Source organism: Poromitra crassiceps (genome assembly GCF_964638095.1).
Source record: "Poromitra crassiceps genome assembly, chromosome: 2".
In the NCBI taxonomy this organism is placed as follows: Eukaryota; Metazoa; Chordata; class Actinopteri; order Beryciformes; family Melamphaidae; genus Poromitra; species Poromitra crassiceps.
Genome location: NC_139624.1, coordinates 110,753,719 through 110,772,616, shown reverse-complemented (window position 1 = coordinate 110,772,616; position 18,898 = coordinate 110,753,719). Strand labels below are relative to the sequence as shown.

Sequence of the window (18,898 nt, the reverse complement as noted above, 5' to 3'; positions counted from 1 at the left end):
ATTGCATGTTCCTCTCCTGTCCCACCAAACAGCAACAACGGCGGGAGCGTGAGATGAGGAAGCAGCAGGAGCGAGAGCAGAGGAGGCGCTATGAAGAGATGGAGCAGCTCCGCCGCGAGGAGGAGCGCAGGCACGCGGAGAGAGAGCAGGTAGGAGCACAGACCCAGGCAGGCGCACGGAGAGAGAGCAGGTAGGAGCACAGACCCAGGCAGGTGCACGGAGAGAGAGCAGGTAGGAGCACAGACCCAGGCAGGTGCACGGAGAGAGAGCAGGTAGGAGCACAGACCCAGGCAGGCGCGCGGAGAGAGAGCAGGTAGGAGCACAGACCCAGGCAGGTGCACGGAGAGAGAGCAGGTAGGAGCACAGACCCAGGCAGGCGCGCGGAGAGAGAGCAGGTAGGAGCACAGACCCAGGCAGGCGCGCGGAGAGAGAGCAGGTAGGAGCACAGACCCAGGCAGGTGCACGGAGAGAGAGCAGGTAGGAGCACAGACCCAGGCAGGCACGTGGAGAGAGAGCAGGTAGGAGCACAGACCCAGGCAGGCACACGGAGAGAGAGCAGGTAGGAGCACAGACCCAGGCAGGTGCACGGAGAGAGAGCAGGTAGGAGCACAGACCCAGGCACGTGGAGGGAGAGCAGATAGGAGCACAGACCCAGGTAGGAGCACAGACCCAGGCAGGAGCACAGACCCAGGGAGGAGCACAGACAGGTAGGAGCACAGACCCAGGTACGAGCATAGACCAGGTAGAAGCACAGACCCAGGTAGGAGCACAGACCCAGGTAGGAGCACAGACCAGGTAGAAGCACAGACCCAGGTAGGAGCACAGACCAGGTAGGAGCACAGACCCAAGTAGGAGCACAGACCCAGGTAGGAGCACAGACCAGGTAGGAGCACAGACCCAGGCAGGAGCACAGACCCAGGGAGGAGCACAGACAGGTAGGAGCACAGACCCAGGTACGAGCATAGACCAGGTAGAAGCACAGACCCAGGTAGGAGCACAGACCAGGTAGAAGCACAGACCCAGGTAGGAGCACAGACCAGGTAGGAGCACAGACCCAAGTAGGAGCACAGACCCAGGTAGGAGCACAGACCAGGTAGGAGCACAGACCCAGGTAGGAGCACAGACCCAGGTAGGAGCACAGACCAGGTAGGAGCACAGACCCAGGTAGGAGCACAGACCAGGTGGAAGCACAGACCCAAGTAGGAGCACAGACCAGGTAGGAGCACAGACCCAAGTAGGAGCACAGACCAGGTAGGAGCACAGACCCAAGTAGGAGCACAGACCCAAGTAGGAGCACAGACCAGGTAGGAGCACAGACCAGGTAGGAGCACAGACCCAAGTAGGAGCACAGACCAGGTAGGAGCACAGACCCAGGTAGGAGCACAGACCAGGTAGGAGCACAGACCAGGTAGGAGCATAGGCACACGGAGAGAGGATGCCGTTTTATGTGATGCTTTCTGGCATACAAACAGAGAGAGGGAGAGTGATAAGCTTAGTTTAAACACACATCCAACACATCACAGAAGATAGGGGCTTTTGCATGACTAACTGGTGGCCTCCTTACAGCGCTGTATCTTTCACACACAGATCTCGTCGTCCTCTTGCACACTTGATTGCAGACTCACTGTTAACTGTCAGCTCTTAAAGTGATAGGCGGCTCTACTTTTTCTGTTTCCACCTCTTCTGCTTGCCTAATGTCCTCTCTATTTCACACATTCATTCAATAAACCTTATCTGTCCTGCAAAATCTGTCTACTTTTGTCTGTCCTGTCCTCTCTCTCTCTCTCTTTCTCTCTCTCGTCCTTTTTTTTACCTAATTTCCTCCTGCTCTGATGATGTCACTGGTTGCCTGGGCTCCGATTTGCTTCTCTGCCGCCTTGCTGCGCGCTGATTGGCTGCTCCTCGTGCCTGCTGGGTTCTGATTGGTTAGGAGTATATCCGTAGACAGCTGGAGGAGGAGCAGAGGCAGTTGGAGATCCTACAGCAGCAACTCCTGCAGGAGCAGGCCTTACTGCTGGTAATGGAGCACGCACGCGCGCGCACGCACACACACACACACACACACACACACACACACACACACACACACACACACACACACACACACAAGGTTCACAAGTGTCCTTGAAATCCTTGAAAGTTTGAAATCAAGGGCTTGACAGTTTTTGAAAATAGTCATAAATAGACAGGGGTCATTGAAAGTGCTTGAATTCATATAATTTGTGCAAGAATAAAAATTTACTTTATTGAATTTAACAGTACAGTTGAGAAGTGTTCATTCAATCCTCTCTCTCTTTTTAATAGTTGTCTGTGAGCTTCTGTAAAGCTGCTAGTTCTCATTATAAACATTCTCAGTGTTGTAACAGTAATTAACCTTGACCCGTGTCTCAAACTATGCCGTGTGGGTCCTTGAATTTGAGGGAATTGGACCTGGAAAGTCTTTGAAAAGTCCTTGAATGTGATGTTTAAGAAGGTGTGGGCACCCTGTCTATAGACACTAACAACTGGCACAGGTTTACAGACCAGCTTCCATGAATTCTTCGGGCGCAGAAGTGCGGTAAATGGTAACCATGGAAACGGCACTGGTACCAGGACTCGGTGGATGTTTTTTCCTTCACTTCCACAAGTCGTGACTCGGCTCAATACTGGATCAATATGGAGCCGAGATGGAGAGACACGCACCAGCTCACATCCACAGCTGCTCAGGAGAAGTTAACAAACACATCGATCAACGGGCAAAACAAAGTGTCGGGCGTGTCGCTCGATAACGCACACTCCTGGAATGACATTTCATTTGGCTTCGTCCTTCATAATGACGCCGTCAGCGCTGGAGGAGTTTTCAATAACACTCCAAAACCCACCAGCTCAGATAAATGTTAGACCTTTCAACTGACAAGAAACTGTGAAACACAGCATTTCAATGGGAGCGTCCAGTCCAATGCGGATGTCAGTCGATGACATTTGTAGGGGTGACCCCAAATAGTCAATTCGATGATTTCTTCAAAGGAGCCTGATTTGACTGTCAATCTCACAGTCGAATAGTCGCAAAATGTGGTTATGAAACAAGGATCATTCCATTCCGGCTATATGGGGGTGCTGAATGTCTGATTTCACATGGAATTGCTTGGTTTCTCCCGATAGATTGTGATAGATAGCCTATTTTGGTATAAGTATCAGCCTAGTAATACCGTAAAACCAAGTCCCAATTAAACAAACAAATCAAAGCTCATGCCAATGGATTTGCTGATTGCCAGATAGTCGTATTAAGAAGAGAGAGAGAGAATTCGTATTGAACAGGCAAATCTGATTCAAATGACAGAATTGTGAGTAGGGTACAGGCCGAGACACATTTGAGAGATGATGATGAGATGAGATATACTTTATTGTCCCCGGAGGGAAATTTGTCTTGGGCATTAAAGTGCACATAGCCGCAACCCGGCGTTACAAACAACGTCAATAACAGAGACAGACGGGGACATTCAACATTGCACAAATCCACAGAAGAGAGAACCTGTGTCAGCATGATTGCACAAGCTCTATTGCACAATTGTATAGCTCAAGCATTCCTGAATTAGGAACATAAAATAATAACCAATAAAATAGTGAAACCCACAAAATCATTCAATCCAATAGTTCCAGTTAGTGCTATAGTGTACGTAAACATATACACTATAAGGAGGATTCAATCAATGTTTACCCCATTTAGGTAAAATAATAACCAAACGGGAGAAGCGCTGGCAGTACAGCAACACAGTAAAGAAGTAAAAACGAATAAGAGAATAAAAATATAAGAAAGTAAAATCAATAAAATCATAAAATCAATAGAAGCACTACAAAACCGCCACTATTCGAAAAGTGCTAGCTACACCTGTGGGGAGGGAGCTGTCTGTTTATTCAGCAGTGCAATGGAAGTTGGGAGAAAAGATAGATTGTAGCTTGTAAGTTGACGAATTTTGTCAACTTTTGTTCCAAAATGAGATGTCCAACACTGGGGGGGGAAGGGGGGGGGACTCGGATGGTGGATATTTTTTTTTCTTTTTTTTTTAACAAACTATGGCACTCTTAAAGGGACAGTTCACCCCATAATCAAAAGTTTAAAAAAATCCTCTTACCTATAGTGCTATTTATCAATCTAGATCTTTTTGGTATGAGTTACCAAGCTTTGTAATGTCTCTTTCCAGAAATGTCTTCCTTCTGCGTGGTGAGAAGGTTGGTTGGTGTAGTTTGGTCGAAAAGAAAATAACTTTCAACAAAGCTCTCATTTCTATTCTTTTGGAAATGGACACTTAGGGCTCTATTCTCCCCTTGGCCTTAAATTTGCACGGCGCGGCGCTATTAGTGGGCGTCGTCACGCGCATTCCCTAATTCTTCCTGCCAGATTGCGCTAACCATTTAACCACGCCTTTTTAAGCGTAGAATTATTCACAACTGTGGCCATTGTCGATCTGCAGTAAACCAATCACATTCTTCCCTTTCAAGCTCCGATTCCACGGAGCGATCCAGTCCGGTCAGAAAAGCCCGACCAAAGCGCTCTGAGCTCCCCTCTCCCTCTCTGCCCACTTTCATCCCCGTCTGTCTCCATATGCTCCTCAAACAAATCTCACTGCAGTTTAAATACAGCAAGCATGTAAATATGCTACACTATAGCAAGAGCAAAGTGAGAATAATGTTCTAAACGCATCGGCTAGAAAAATATAGCCTAGATTAGTGGCATTTCCCCCAAAATAGTGATAGTTCTGTCATTCTGTGGTGTAGCCTACATTTCAGATCTGATGCTTGCAGTGCGCTATAGGGGCAGAAATTGACGCACGAGAGAGAGGGAGAGAGAGAGGGAGAGAAATAGCGGCAGAGAGAGTGACTGAATAACACTGTGGGTGCATCCCCGGGGCCGCAAAATTAGAGCCCTTTGGGAAGATCGCTTTAGGCTGGTATTTAAGGCTGAAATGCCCATTCTGGCCTATTCTGGCACTGTGCCACGCCTCTTCAGCATAAAGCGCATCTCGGGGCGTAAAAACATGACAGTATCCTCCCGAGTCAGCGGTAGGCAGGCGCAAAGCGTGTTTTTTTGCGTTTAACGCCAGTTTAGCGCCTAACGGGCAAGTCCCACCAGGAACGTCACGTACGCGTTCCGGCTCCGACGCTTGCGGGCATTTTAGTCAACGTGTGTGATCCCACCAGGCACGCAACGGCGCGTATCAGAAGCGTCCCAGAAGCGGCTTGACGCCCCGCTCCGCTAAAGATACGCGGCAGTTCTATTTTTCACGGATGACGCCTGGAAGCTGCGTCAATCTGCACAGAGCAGATCGTTCAGCCCGGAAGTCAGACACAGCAACTGCACGAGAATCCGGTCGATTTTCATAATAAAACACCGTGTGCAGACCCAATACCGACTCCTTCTTCTTCTCCCCCCCTCCCCCTGTAGTCTTTCAAGTAGACGAAGAAAATGCAAGAGTTCTCCTCCTGCTAACAGGCACTTTATGACAAATAAAGAAATAATTTCAGCCTACTTACCCATGGTAGAAGCACAACAATCAAGGGAAAATGACCAAATCAAAAGCAAGTCAACGACAGACTGTGTTGTTTGTGTGTTGTGCTCTTTACATCCACCCCATTGTACACACAGTATCGCGCGATCTCGTAAATCTCGCGCGATCTTGCATCCAGCTGCCAGGCAGCGCTCGGAAGCGCTCCGCTTCTGAAGCGCGTGCTGTGGGACATGCCGACGTGCAGAGAACGGAGCAAAACCACGGTGCAGACGGAACGCTGCGCAGACGGGCCTGGTGGGTTCGCCGCGTAAAGCCTGGATTATGCTTGACGCTTTGGCCGGCCGCACGGAAATGAGAGACACGGAATCCGACGAGGAAACGTGTGGAGCTTGTATACTCTGTGTGGGTTTCTGCAGGCGGAATTGAGCGCGAGTCTTGAAAACTCCACTTTGTCCGCCCGTCCGAGTCCGCGTAGTTACAAAATTCGGCGTGCGCACGGCCGGTCGAAAACCGTCCGCATGGAGCCTTGCGGAGGGGCGTGTCTGCTGATTTGACGTCACTTTTCCGCGCGGACACTCGCGTTCCTCGCTGATGCGGAAAGCATAATGAGACCTTAACGGGCAAGTCCCACCAGGAACGTCACGTACGCGTTCCGGCTCTGACGCGCTCGTCGGAGCTGCTCGCGGGCATTTTAGTCAACGTGTGTGATCCCACCAGGCACGCAATGGCGCGTATCAGAAGCGTCTCAGAAGCGTCCCAGAAGCGGCTTGACGCCTCGCTCCGCTAAAGATACGCGGCAGTTCTATTTTTCACGGATGACGCCTGGAAGCTGTGTCAAGCTGCACAGAGCAGGTCGTTCAGCCCGGAAGTCAGACACAGCAACTGCACGAGAATCCGGTTGATTTTCATAATAAAACACTGTGTGCAGACCCATACCGACTCCTTCTCCTTCCCCCCTCCCCCTGTAGTCTTTCAAGTAGACGAAGAAATGCAATAGTTCTTCTCCTGCTAATAGGCACTGTATGACAAATAAAGAAATAATTTCAGCCTACTTACCCATGGTAGAAGCACAACAATCAAGGGAAAATGACCAAATCAAAAGCAAGTCAACGACAGACTGTGTTGTTTGTGTGTTGTGCTCTTTACATCCACCCCATTGTACACACAGTATCGCGCGATCTCGTAAATCCCGCGCGATCTTGCATCAGCTGCCAGGCAGCGCTCGGAAGCGTTCCGCTTCTGAAGCGCGTGCTGTGGGACATGCCGACGTGCAGAGGACGGAGCAAAACCGCGGTGCAAACGGAACGCTGCGCAGACGGGCCTGGTGGGTTCGCCACGTAAGGCCAGGGGGAGAATAGAGCCCTTAATCACTGTCCCTTTCCCTCTGTTCACCCTGTGTCTCTCCACCTCCGTCTCCCTCTCTCTCAAATTCAAATTAGCTTTATTGCATGACAGGTTAGAACAGGGCTTCCCAACCTTTTTTGGCTTGGATTTGGATTTTTTGGCATGGATTTTGAAATGGGAACCCTTGACATTCAAATTCCGGTACACCATCAACAATATCATCAGTGACATCGTCAGTCACTGGGTTAGAAGCTCATATTGCCAAAGCAGTACAAAAAATTAACACGTATGATACAACAATATACAAATAACAATCATTATGTACAATGTAATAAAAACATTAAATAGCAATAACATCCCAGTCGGTATAGTAACATGGGAAGCTATGTCTTCAAACATTTAGAGAGCTTGTCTCTCTTTACAGTATGACAATAATTACTAGTATATTTTACAGCTAATACTGCACACTCACTCTTCTCACCACATATACATGTATAGGGCAGTTTCTGGGGATCAGGGAGATGAATGAATTCAGGAGATAGATTATTATTAATGTTTTTAAAGAAAATAATTTAATCTGTCACAGTACAGTAGGAAGTGAGATTCTGTCTCAACTTCTCTTCTTTGACAGAGTAAACACAGCCTGTCCTCCCTGGGTAGCCAGTTCTGCCTGTGACGGCCTGTTTCTATGGCCAGGCTGTGCCCTCTCAGTCTGTACATTGTCAGTGTTTTCCTTCGTTTTCTATCAGTCACGGTGGTCAGGTATTGTGCCACGTGTGTACTCTCCATTTAGGGGCAAATAGAATTCTAATTTACTTTGTGACTCTGTTACTTTCTGTGTGTGTGTGTGTGTGTGTGTGTGTGTGTGTGTGTGTGTGTGTGTGTGTGTGTGTGTGTGTGTGTGTGTGTGTGTGTGTGTGCGTTTGTGTGTGTGTGTGTGTGTATGTGTATGTGTGTGTGTGTGTGTGTGTGTGTGTGTGTGTGTGTGTGTGTGTGTGTGTGTGCGCGCGTGTACGTACGTGTGTGTGTGCGTGCGTGCGTGCGTGCGTGCGTGCATTTGTGTTGTCAGGAGTATAAGAGGAAGCAGATCGAGGAGCAGCGTCAGGCGGAGCGGCTGCAGAGGCAGCTGCAGCAGGAGCGGGCCTACCTGGTGTCCCTGCAGCAGCAGCAGCAGCAGGAACAGCGCCCCCCACAGGACAAAAAGCAGCTGTACCACTACAAGGACCAAGCGCCCGGCACCAACGACAAGCCCGCCTGGGCCAAGGAGGTGATCCACCACCCCCATACACCACTGTTTATGGTTTAGCATCCGTATAGGATTAGTTAGTCAGTTTGGTTTGTTTATTTGTAAGGGACAGGTACAGAAAAACATTGACAGTTCCAGAAGCAGTGTCAGATGTACACGTGTATAGCCAAAGCTATTTTGCAACACCAATCCCATTGATTGATTCAAGAGCTTCACATTTTATATATTCAATTACATCTATACTTAATATGGTATTACAATACTACTATATAATTTGCTATACTGTATGTATCACTAATAAATGCAAAGTTTAGTAGTAGTAGTAGTAGTAGTACTGTAGTATTGTTAATATTATTGTAATAATAACAGGCCGGAACCCTAGGCTCGCCCGCTGCACAGCTCGGCTGCCGTGTGGCCTCGCCTGCCCTATTGGCCTGCTCTATTGGCTCAACTTCGCATCACTGATGACATCACTGTCACTGATGGTGTCACAATGCCTATGACATCACTGATGATGTCACAATGCCTATGACATCATCAGTGCCTATGACATAATCAGTGATGTCATAAGATGATTTTGGTCAATAATGATATCTGATAATATCACTGATGATGTCATAGACATAGAAAGAGTGATAAAAACAAACAAACAAAGGAAACAACAAACAACACAAATGTCCAATCTAACTTTGTCTTGAGCTAATATTTTTCTTCAAACAAGTGGAAAAAAAACTCCAAACTCTTGACACGTACTTTTTGAATTACAATAGGTTGAGTCGATGGCTCATCATAAATGCTGGGGTAGCTGGCTGGGGTGTGGTCAGGGTGGGGTAAATCCTCCCGTTCTCCACATTCAGCATAGTTAGCATTTAGCTGCTAGCCCAGCCCAGGCAGACATGATCGGGGATTTAACCCCCGCAGTAAACGCACATCTGAACAGACACGTGCCTGCTCTAGAGTCCCCAATCCTGTAGTGTAGAGCAGCAGCACCGTCCTTTGAGATATATGGGGTTTTACCCCACCCGCGTGCCGGCCGTAGTAACATTTTGTGGGGCGTTCCCACACAGACCGACTGTATCTATAGAACAAAATGGAAATGATCTCAATCCACTGGCATTTGTCTCACTCATTAACACAAAAGCATAAAAGTTGATTCACTGGTTAGAAGAATGTGTTTCCAGAATAGACCATAGTAATATTGACTGTTCAAGATACAGCCACTCTTCATTCTGTGCTTACAGAATACAGATGCCTTCTTCACGTTTCTCATTGCTTACAAGCCTTTCATCAGCAGGATGTGTAGCTACCTGTGACCCGCTGTGATTTGTCTGGACACGCGCGCACGCGCCCGCACATGTGTGTGTGTGTGTGTGTGTGCACACAGACAGTCAGGCAAATACAGACAGACAAAGGTATGCATGTGCAAACAAGCACACGCCCACAGAGAAGCTTGTACAGACTACACACCTACACACCAAGTACAAGCAGCTGTTCAACTACAACAATGACAACCCTGAGTTCCTTGTAAGGAGGTAGTTTGCATGCATATGAACACACACACACACACACACACACACACACACACACACACACACACACACACACACACGTTTATTAGCTTGTGTAACAGTTTGTTACCAAGTCATCAGGACTCTCAGAAGTATTAACAGCACGTGTTTGACTTGTGTACAGTATGTAAAGTTATCTCTTCTGGTACAGTCTGTCGCCGCCGAAGAGACTTTCTAATCTGTGTTTTTGCTTGAAATAACTGCCCTTTTTTCCTGATTTTTAGGTGCAATAATGGAGAAGTTATTCATATACTGTGGGTTATTAGTCAATCTGATGTGTGTGTGTGTGTGTGTGTGTGTGTGTGTGTGTGTGTGTGTGTGTGTGTGTGTGTGTGTGTGTGTGTGTGTGTGTGTGTGTGTGTGTGTGTGTGTGCTCTATACTGTGGGTTATTAGTCAATCTGATGTGTGTGTGTGTGTGTGTGTGTGTGTGTGTGTGTGTGTGTGTGTGTGTGTGTGTGTGTGTGTGTGTGTGTGTGTGTGTGTGTGTGTGTGCTCTATACTGTGGGTTATTAGTCAATGTGATGTGTGTGTGTGCTCTTTTATGTGCTAGCTTTGTGTTTGTGTAAATGAAGAGTTTCACTCCAAAATTAGATATCCACCATTTGGCAAAAGGAGACATACTCTTACAAAGAGATAAGCGTCAGATGAGTAAAACACTTTACTTGTAAAGCTTTGAGCCATCAAAAGACGCTCAAGATAATAGTTTTTGAGGATAATATTTCTGTTCTTCTCTCTTGATCAACTGATGAATTCCAGGTAGCACGTTTGTCCAAATTGGAAGTTGGAATGAAACCCTTCTTCAAATGTGCTTTGCTGTTGAGTTCACACATATAGAGGCTTTGCAGTTGTGTCACAAATCTTCCAGCAGCCACAGCTGGAGGTCTAGCAGAGAACTAGCCTGGCATCACCAGACCAATTCACATTGCATTGCATTACATCAATCTAATCTAAATCAATCAGATGGATCAGTGATGAAATGATCATTTCAGTCAAAAACAGCACAGAAATCAACCATGTCTACTGAATTCTGTTGAGACAAACTCAATGAAAATGGAAACAATTTAACAGCCACTAAGAGCTGTGGACCACCAATATGGCCTCCGGAGGATGTTACATGATCTGAAAGCTTCTGTATGCTTCCAGCTGTATTCACCTTATGTAGACCCATTGTGTCACGACTTCCTGTTCAAAATGCTGGCTGTTTTTCCTGCTCAAACTAGTCTGACTCACCTGGTCAAACTTAGTTTGACTCACATATGAGTCAGACTAGGTTTATGAGTGACAGGAAGTGGAAACACAATCAGAACTTCCAATTGAGTTTACACTTCCTGTTAGTCTCTCAAGCCAGAATGTATCCGTTTTGACTTGCTTGCCTTGTTGTAACCGCTCCCTCCAGGTGATGCGTCGAGCCCAGAGCAACTCGCCCCGCATCCCTCCCAAGAAATACCACTCATTCAGGGAGCCGCGGGACAGCAGCCTGTCAAACCTGCTCTTACTTCCTGGTTACAAACCCCGCCCCCCTTCCTACCCCGCCCATGTCAGCCCCTCCAGGGGCAGGCTCCATGCCAGCCCCTCCAGGGACAGGCTCCTCGGGGCCAACGTGCCTCGGATCCGTGTGACCTGCGTCCCCGACCGGGTCCCCCCTGACCCCGCTAAGCCGGTGGTCATGCGCAGGCGGAGTCCCTCAAGCAGGAGCCCGGACGCCAGGGGGCGGAGCCCCGGCCGACGGGTCAGTCGGAAGAGGAGCAGCTACTTCCTGTCTGTCCTCTGTCTCCTGTCTCCTCTCACTTCACATCTCCCCCTCTGTGCAGGCTGACACTAACTGGCTGGTGGAAAGACTTCTCCTTTAACTTCTTATCCCTCCATCAGGCTCTTTTCTCCCCTAACATTTTGTGTGTGTGTGTGTGTGTGTGTGTGTGTGTGTGTGTGTGCACGTGCGTGCGTGTGTGTGTGTGTGTTTACGGAGATTGTGCCCCCGCCTCTCTCTGACCAGGTGGACTCAGTCTCACTCACACCGGGCCGGAGGTCATTTCTCACCTCTTCTTCTCTGTGTTTCTCTCTGGGAGGGGGTTAACTGACTTTCCTCCTCGGCTGCGGCTGTCATACCAAAAAACTTGCTTCTTTCCATCCTTGAAGAGTTTGACTCCAAACTGAAACGAATCTATTACGGCAGTAGGTAGGATTACACTGCTGTTTTTGATAGCAGAAAAGTGAAAACAAATCTTTATAGTTTCTAAAGGAAATCTACAGAAGCCGAGAATGGCCCTGCTTGCATTTTTTATGCTGTTATCTCGAGATCACAAGTTAATTATCTTGTTATCTCGAGAAAACAAGCGTTATTGTCTTGATTATAAGAGATAATCAAGCAAAACAAAACAAAATGCTGTTTCCTCTTATTACTTATAATGTTTATGAGAGATCAGGAGTGCCATGCCAGCATGCATGTCCTCTTGACAGCTGTAGCAACTGATTAAAGTTGAAAATGTTAGATCAAGGAATAGCCATTGATCAATGTATCAGACTGTACTTCAATCAAGGTTTAATTATCTAATTATCTTGATAAAACGAGCTTTGTTATCTCCAGATGACAAAATAATTAACTTGTGATCTCGAAATAATGGCAGAAAAAAAATGCAAATATGGCCGTTCTCGGCTTCCGAAGCCAGTCTTACCAGGCTAATAAATGAACTCTGATATTAATCAATGACATTTGCCTATAATGCCTACTATCTGCTACACTTGCAAAAATGTTGACAGTGAAAACAACAACAACAAATGCTGGGACTTAAAAAAACAGGTAACTGATGTCCCAGGTTGACAAAAGCAGACTTATACAGTCTGCATCTCTCCGTATTAGAAAATGTAGAAATGCTGAATTGCCAACAATTACTTTTTTCTTTTGACATTTTCAACGTTGCATTTTGGAAATGACTCTTGACCAAAATCTCTAGCTTCTATTTGAAGTGGTTGTCATGCTCCCCCCACCCCCTCTCTTTAACTCTAAAAGCTTTGTCGTCTATCAGTGACCTTCACAGCTGACTGTCTGTTGTTGGTTTGATGTTTGGAGCTTTTGGGTCCAGTCTGGCACGGTGCCAGCCAGGCGATGCACTTTACTGCAGCGGCTCTCAACCTGATGATTTGTGACACATGAATCAGCCCTCTGACAGACACATGTATATTCTGCTTGTAATCTGGGTGATAAACGCTCTTTGCTTGTGATCTAATGAATATGGGGAGAAGGCTCCGGGCTTCCTCTGATGATTACTCGAGCGACAGAGCCGAAAAGGGGAAGTAGAAATGATTATTTTGCATACAGCGAGTCAAATAGGATGAGAGCCGCTGTGTTACTGCATGCTGAGGCGTCATGGCCGACTAGCAAGGAGTCTCTAACAGATACTAATACTCTAATTTTATAGGCTTTATTTATGAACGCTGCACTCACCAAATTCTCTTAAACTGGTTAAAACATTCATGTTGTCCTTACTTATCCTTCCTTCATTCTTTCTTCTTTCTTTCTCTCTTTCTTTCTTTCTTTCTTTCTTTCTTTCTTTCTTTCTTTTTTCTCTCTTTCTTTCTTTCTCTATTTCTTACTTTCTTACTTTCTTACTTTCTTTCTCTCTTTCTTACTTTCTTACTTTCTTACTTTCTTTTTTCTCTCTTTCTTTCTTTCTCTTTCTTTCTTTCTCTATTTCTTACTTTTTTACTTTCTTTCTTTCTCTCTTTCTTTCTTACTTTCTTTCTTTCTCTCTCTGTTTCTTTCTTTCTTTCTCTGTTTCTTTCTTTCTTTCTTTCTTTCTTTCTTTCTGATATTTTGATTATGCTGAGTTTTACATGCTGACGTGATTCTCCATATTTGAACTCATGTACTCTGCTGGTTTTCATATAGCCCTAAATCAAGGCCACTTAAAAGTATACATTCACATGTGAATACCCCTCCCCACTGACACACATGCACGCACGCACACACAAACACACGCGCACGCACGCACACACAAACACACGCACGCACACACACACACACACACACACACACACACACACACACACACACACACATTTAGGGCAGCTCTCCAGGCCTGCCCTCTGGTGGCCGTTGGAGGAGCGATGTAGGGCAGCTGTAGCTATCTATATCAGTCTCTCTCTGCCTCCCTGTGGACGGTGGACACACACTGCCACCATGCGTAGAAACACATGTACACACATGCATACACAGACACACACACACACACGCGCACGCACACACACACACAGCATGTGGGCGTGTAGTCTGATGGTGTGTATGTGTGTGTCAGGTGGACGAGCGTTATAAGATGAACAGACAGAGTTCTCCTGCGTTGCAGCACAAAGTCTCCAACCGGATCTCTGAGCCGTCCCTGCCCCCCCGCTCCGAGTCCTTCAGCAGCGGAGGCATCCAGCAGGCCCGCACCCCACCAATGCCCCGCTCTGTTGAGCCACAGGTCTGTACCGTGTGTGTGTGTGTGTGTGTGTGTGTGTGTGTGTGTGTGTGTGTGTGTGTGTGTGTGGTAGCCTGGTAAACCAGCCGGTCACGTGAACTCACAATTAATTTTGTCCTACCAGAACGTCTGGCCTCAAACTTTCACCCAGTGTTTGCAGTGGGCGGAAGTTGGGCGGGTCTATTTGCCTTGACAGACAACTCCTTCAGCCAATCAGCGTTGGATCCAGTCAAATCCAAATCCACTCGGGAGAACAGCTAAAACATTATCTGCAGAGAAACTCCGTTGTTGCATACTCCTGTACTTGCTTAATTGTTGTTATTGAGTCTATTTCTGCAATAACTGCACTTTATGGCTGTTTAAACTCGACGGGTCACTGATTGACTAGAGCACTTTGTAATTTCTGAAAACACCCTCCCAGGGCTTCAGGCCAGACGGTCTGGTAGAAGAAATGAAATGTGAGTTCATGTGACTGGCTGCTTTACCAGGGTATGGCTGTGGGTGTTTGCATGGGATGCGAACTCATCTCTCTCAGGGTGCGATCACACCTTCGGTTTGTTTTCTTTGGTTCTTTTGGTACTTTGTTGTAGTTTGTATTTGGTTTGTTTAAGTCCAATTACAAGTGAACTAGGACTTGAAAACAAAAAGGCACATGCCTCATGATATATAAAAATGTAAGTTACATTGGCCTTTCTCCTTACTGCACTCCTGTACGCCTGATCTATCTGTATTTCTGAAATCATGTAAGCTTTTCAAGATGGAATGCAGTCTTCTTGCAATCTAGTGCAAAAATATGTAAAGGCTGAATACATTGATTTAAGATGACTTCTTTTGACTCCTGGCTCAATTATTTTGATCTCAAGTGGTTTTTCCTCAAGTTGTCACCATCTCATTTTGGCTCATTAGAGGTGCTGGTTAAAGGTGCTCTTATACTCGAGCAAAGCTCCGTGGGGGTGGGGCCCCGCGAGTCTCCGTGCAGACCTCGCGCTGGGGGTGATGCCATTATACTCAGAAAGTGATCAGCATGTATTGTACAATGGTGAGAACAGCCCGTGAAAAGTCGCAATGAAACTCTGTGCAGTACTGAGTGCGCTTTCACTCTCAAACGACCGCACATCAGCACATGAAGGACTCACCAAACTTGTTTTTACTGAAAGCCGTTTTTACTTCTCAGCCCTGATAGCCTACTACTCTGTGCTGCTTTTAATCTCTCTCAATAATGCTCTCAACACAACACATTTACTTGGTGAAATGACTAAAAACGAACAGTTGCAAATCTAAGTTTATAGCCTACCACATGGGTCAAGAAATGTGGCGAAAACACAGCTCAGTGTTCAGGGCTCAGTGGCTCGAAAGCGGACATGTTTGGAGAGAAGCCGTGCGCTGCTCGCGCTGTGAGGAAAAAAATGTCGCACCGCGCGTGTGCCCGACGGAGCTAGCGAATAACCACGCCCAACAAATTTACGTCATTTGACGCGCCTGCCCCTCGCTCCACCCACGCGCCCTTCACGGCAGGGTGAGCATAATTCCCCCTTAAGTGGGAGAAGAATGTATTGTTAAATTCCATTCTACAACACCTCACAAGCGGCTCATTGATTGGACAGAGTTTGATCACTCCAAACAAAATTGATTCCAGCTCCTGTCACTGACTTGTCTGTCTCTTCTTCTGTGGTGTTCATACTGTACCAGTTAAGAACACATGAAGAAACAGTTGGATATGACCGGACCAGACTGCAGTTTGTTCTCCTAGCCCAGGGGTTCCCAAACTTTTCAGACCAAGGACCATTATGTACCAAACCACCCCCCCCCCCTTCCCCCTCCCATAAAATAAAATTAGCTGATTTAACCATGCAATAGCATCAGAAATGCTAAATAACAACATAAGGCTACTGGTCCAGTACGGACACACACACACACACTCAATATCCAAATATGGACATAGCCACCGTGATGTCAACCATTGGTTTGTGGAAGCCTCGAGTTTGGCATTTTGACCATTGCCATCTTGGTTATTTGGAGCCAGAAGCAGCTAGCGCGAGACTAGCGGTGCAAACACACTGGAAACGAAAGCGGTGCCACACGTAAATTCAGCTCGAGCAGCAGCCTGGCCATTCACATCAGAAGCTGTTTTCCTCCACGCGGTCACAACTTGTACTGACTTCATGCCTGGCAGCACACGGCCGCATCAAAAATAGACCAGACGTGTAAAATCTCGCTGCAGGCCGCGAGCCGCCCGCACCGTGGCCGGTGTGATCGGTCTAATCTGTTAACAAGGATGCCAAAATGAAACTGCCTGCACCTCCAGACGCTTCACCTCGCTTCTGCATCAGCGCACCCTGCTATTGGTCCATGATCGGCTCACTGGCCCCAAGGCATGGTCTGCTTGATCATCTATTTGACTCTAAATGAGACCATCATTTACAAAATGAAAATCATGCTGTATTGAAGCAACCCTAACCCTAACCCTAACCCTAACCCTAACCCTAACCCTAACCCTAACACTAAGACTTGAAACTAGTGATTGAGAGCATAAACTCATTAGGAAAGTGTTTACTAAGGTAATAAATCAAGTGAGAATGAGGGTCATTTTCCCAGTTACTTCAACAATCTGACTTCTTTTTGCAGCCATTGGAGTCGCCCCCTGTTGGCCTTTAGAAAGAATGCCAGGTATAAGGCACTTCCGCATTGCTTAACTTTTTTAGCCACGGTGGTTGCCCCTTGGTGTGAACGCAGCCTCAGACATCATTTTCACCCCAAATGTCTCTTCCTCACCTCACTTCTCCATCTTCTCTTCCTCATCATCATCACATCATCATCAACACATCATTATCATAATCACATCATTATCACAACATCATCACTATCACCATCATTATCATCACATTATCATCACATTATCATCACATCATTATCATGATCATCATCACCACATCATCACATCATGATCATCACATCATCATCAACATCATCACTATCATCATTATCATCATCATCACAACATCATCACTATCACCATCATTATCATCACATCATCATCATCATCACATTATCATCACATCATTATCATGATCATCATCACCACATCATCACATCATGATCACCATCATCACTATCATCATTATTATCATCATCATCACATCATCATCATCACATCATCATCACATCCTTATCATCATCACCATCATCTTCATGGCACTCGCTGTATCTTCTCCTCTTCCTTCCTTTTCCATGGCCTAATCCTGAATGCACTGTGTGAACCTGATCCTGCACCCGGTCTTGCTCCTGATTTTCCCCTTAACCTTAACCCTTCATCCCTGAATCTCCCTGGTTTCCTGCTTGCGTGTGTGTGTCTCTGTGTGTGTGTGTGTGCGTGTGTGTGTGTGTGTGTGTGTGTGTGCGTGTGTGTGCGCGCACGCGTGTGTCCAGATGGCCCACTTGGTGCAGGTGAAGACTCACGGGCTGTCGGGCTCCCAGTCGCTGTACGACCCTCAGGGCGCCCCCTCCCCCCCACGACCCCCCCTCCCCCGGCAGAACTCTGACCCCACCTCTGACACCCCTCCTCCCCCGCCGCTCCCCCGCCTGGCCCCGCCCCCCCTCCACAAGCTGGACCGCGCCAGCTCCTGGCTGCGGCACGATGACGACATGCCCCCCAAGGTCTCTGCACGCCACACCCACCCCAGCCGCTCTTTCCCAGTGTGTGTGTGACGAGTGTGTTTGTGTGTGTTGGGTGTGTGTGTGTGTGTGTGTGTGTGTGTGTGTGTGTGTGTGTGTGTGTGTGTGCGTGTGCGTGTGCGCGTGCGCGTGTGCGTGTGTGTGTGTGTGTGTGTGTGTGTGTGTGTGTGTGCGTGCGTGCGTGCGTGCATGCGTGTGTGTGTGTCGTTCTGTGCTTTTACTCTTCTATATACCTGAGTGGACCAGTTTCAGTTTAAAGCCTCCAGTCAAGTCACATGATGTGGACTCAAGTCAGGCTAGATGAAGGGTTTTTTGCTAGAGACTTGACTTGATGCAGGAAGACATGAGACTTGACTTGATGCAGGAAGACATGAGACTTGACTTGACTTTGTAAAGCCGTGTAAAGGCTGAACCCAAGGATGCAGGAGACTAGCCTGGTAAACCAGCCCGTCACGTGAACTCACATTTCATTTGGTTCTGCGAGACGGTCTGGCCCCAACTCTTCACCCAGTCTTTAGCAGGGGCGGGAGCATGGGCGGGCGTAGTTGCCTTGACAGACAACTCCTTCAGCCAATCAGGGTCGGATACAGTCAAACCCAAATCCACTCGGGAGAATGGCAAAAACAAAAGCCGAGAAACTCCTGTACTTGTTTAATTGTTGTTATTGAGTCTATTTCTGCAATAACTGCACTTTATGGCTGTTTAAACTAGACAAACGCTGACATTACTCCTCGAGACGATCAGGCAAGGAGGCGGCCATTATTGTTTTGTTAGTGCAGTGCTAGTAGCGTTCCTGATTGGCCAACTTGCGCTGTCAATCACAGCGCAGTCGCTGATTGGCTCTTCCGCTCTGCATCTTCTGCTAAACCCCCCCACTGGCTTTGGGGCCAGACCGTCACGCAGAACCAAATGAAATGTGAGTTCACGTGACGGGCTGGTTTACCAGGCTAGCAGGAGACGGAGACAGAGGTACGTTTAAAGTCTTTACTGACTCAAAATTGACACATGAACATACATTTGCAGGTTCAATTCCCAGAGGAACATCAGGAATAATAGTTCAAATAAAACTTAGGTTAATCCACTTTTCCAAATCAGGCAAAAGGCTTCGGTAATTATAAACTAAAAGT

The 18,898-nt window shown here is 47.1% G+C and overlaps 1 protein-coding gene across 2 annotated transcripts in view; it reads left to right on the top strand.

The window, feature by feature from the left end:
* tnikb (TRAF2 and NCK interacting kinase b) overlaps positions 1–18,898 on the top strand; it is a 139,864-nt gene that overhangs the window by 63,469 nt on the left and 57,497 nt on the right. Inside the window, exons 13-17 of one of the 2 annotated variants that reach the window (XM_083632009.1) lie at positions 33–149; positions 7,900–8,097; positions 11,042–11,374; positions 13,938–14,102; positions 17,526–17,753. In XM_083632009.1, the coding sequence (XP_083488135.1) occupies positions 33–149; positions 7,900–8,097; positions 11,042–11,374; positions 13,938–14,102; positions 17,526–17,753 (1,041 nt within the window). The remainder of the gene's footprint in view (positions 1–32; positions 150–7,899; positions 8,098–11,041; positions 11,375–13,937; positions 14,103–17,525; positions 17,754–18,898) is intronic. The other variant, XM_083632010.1, reaches the window with a different exon arrangement.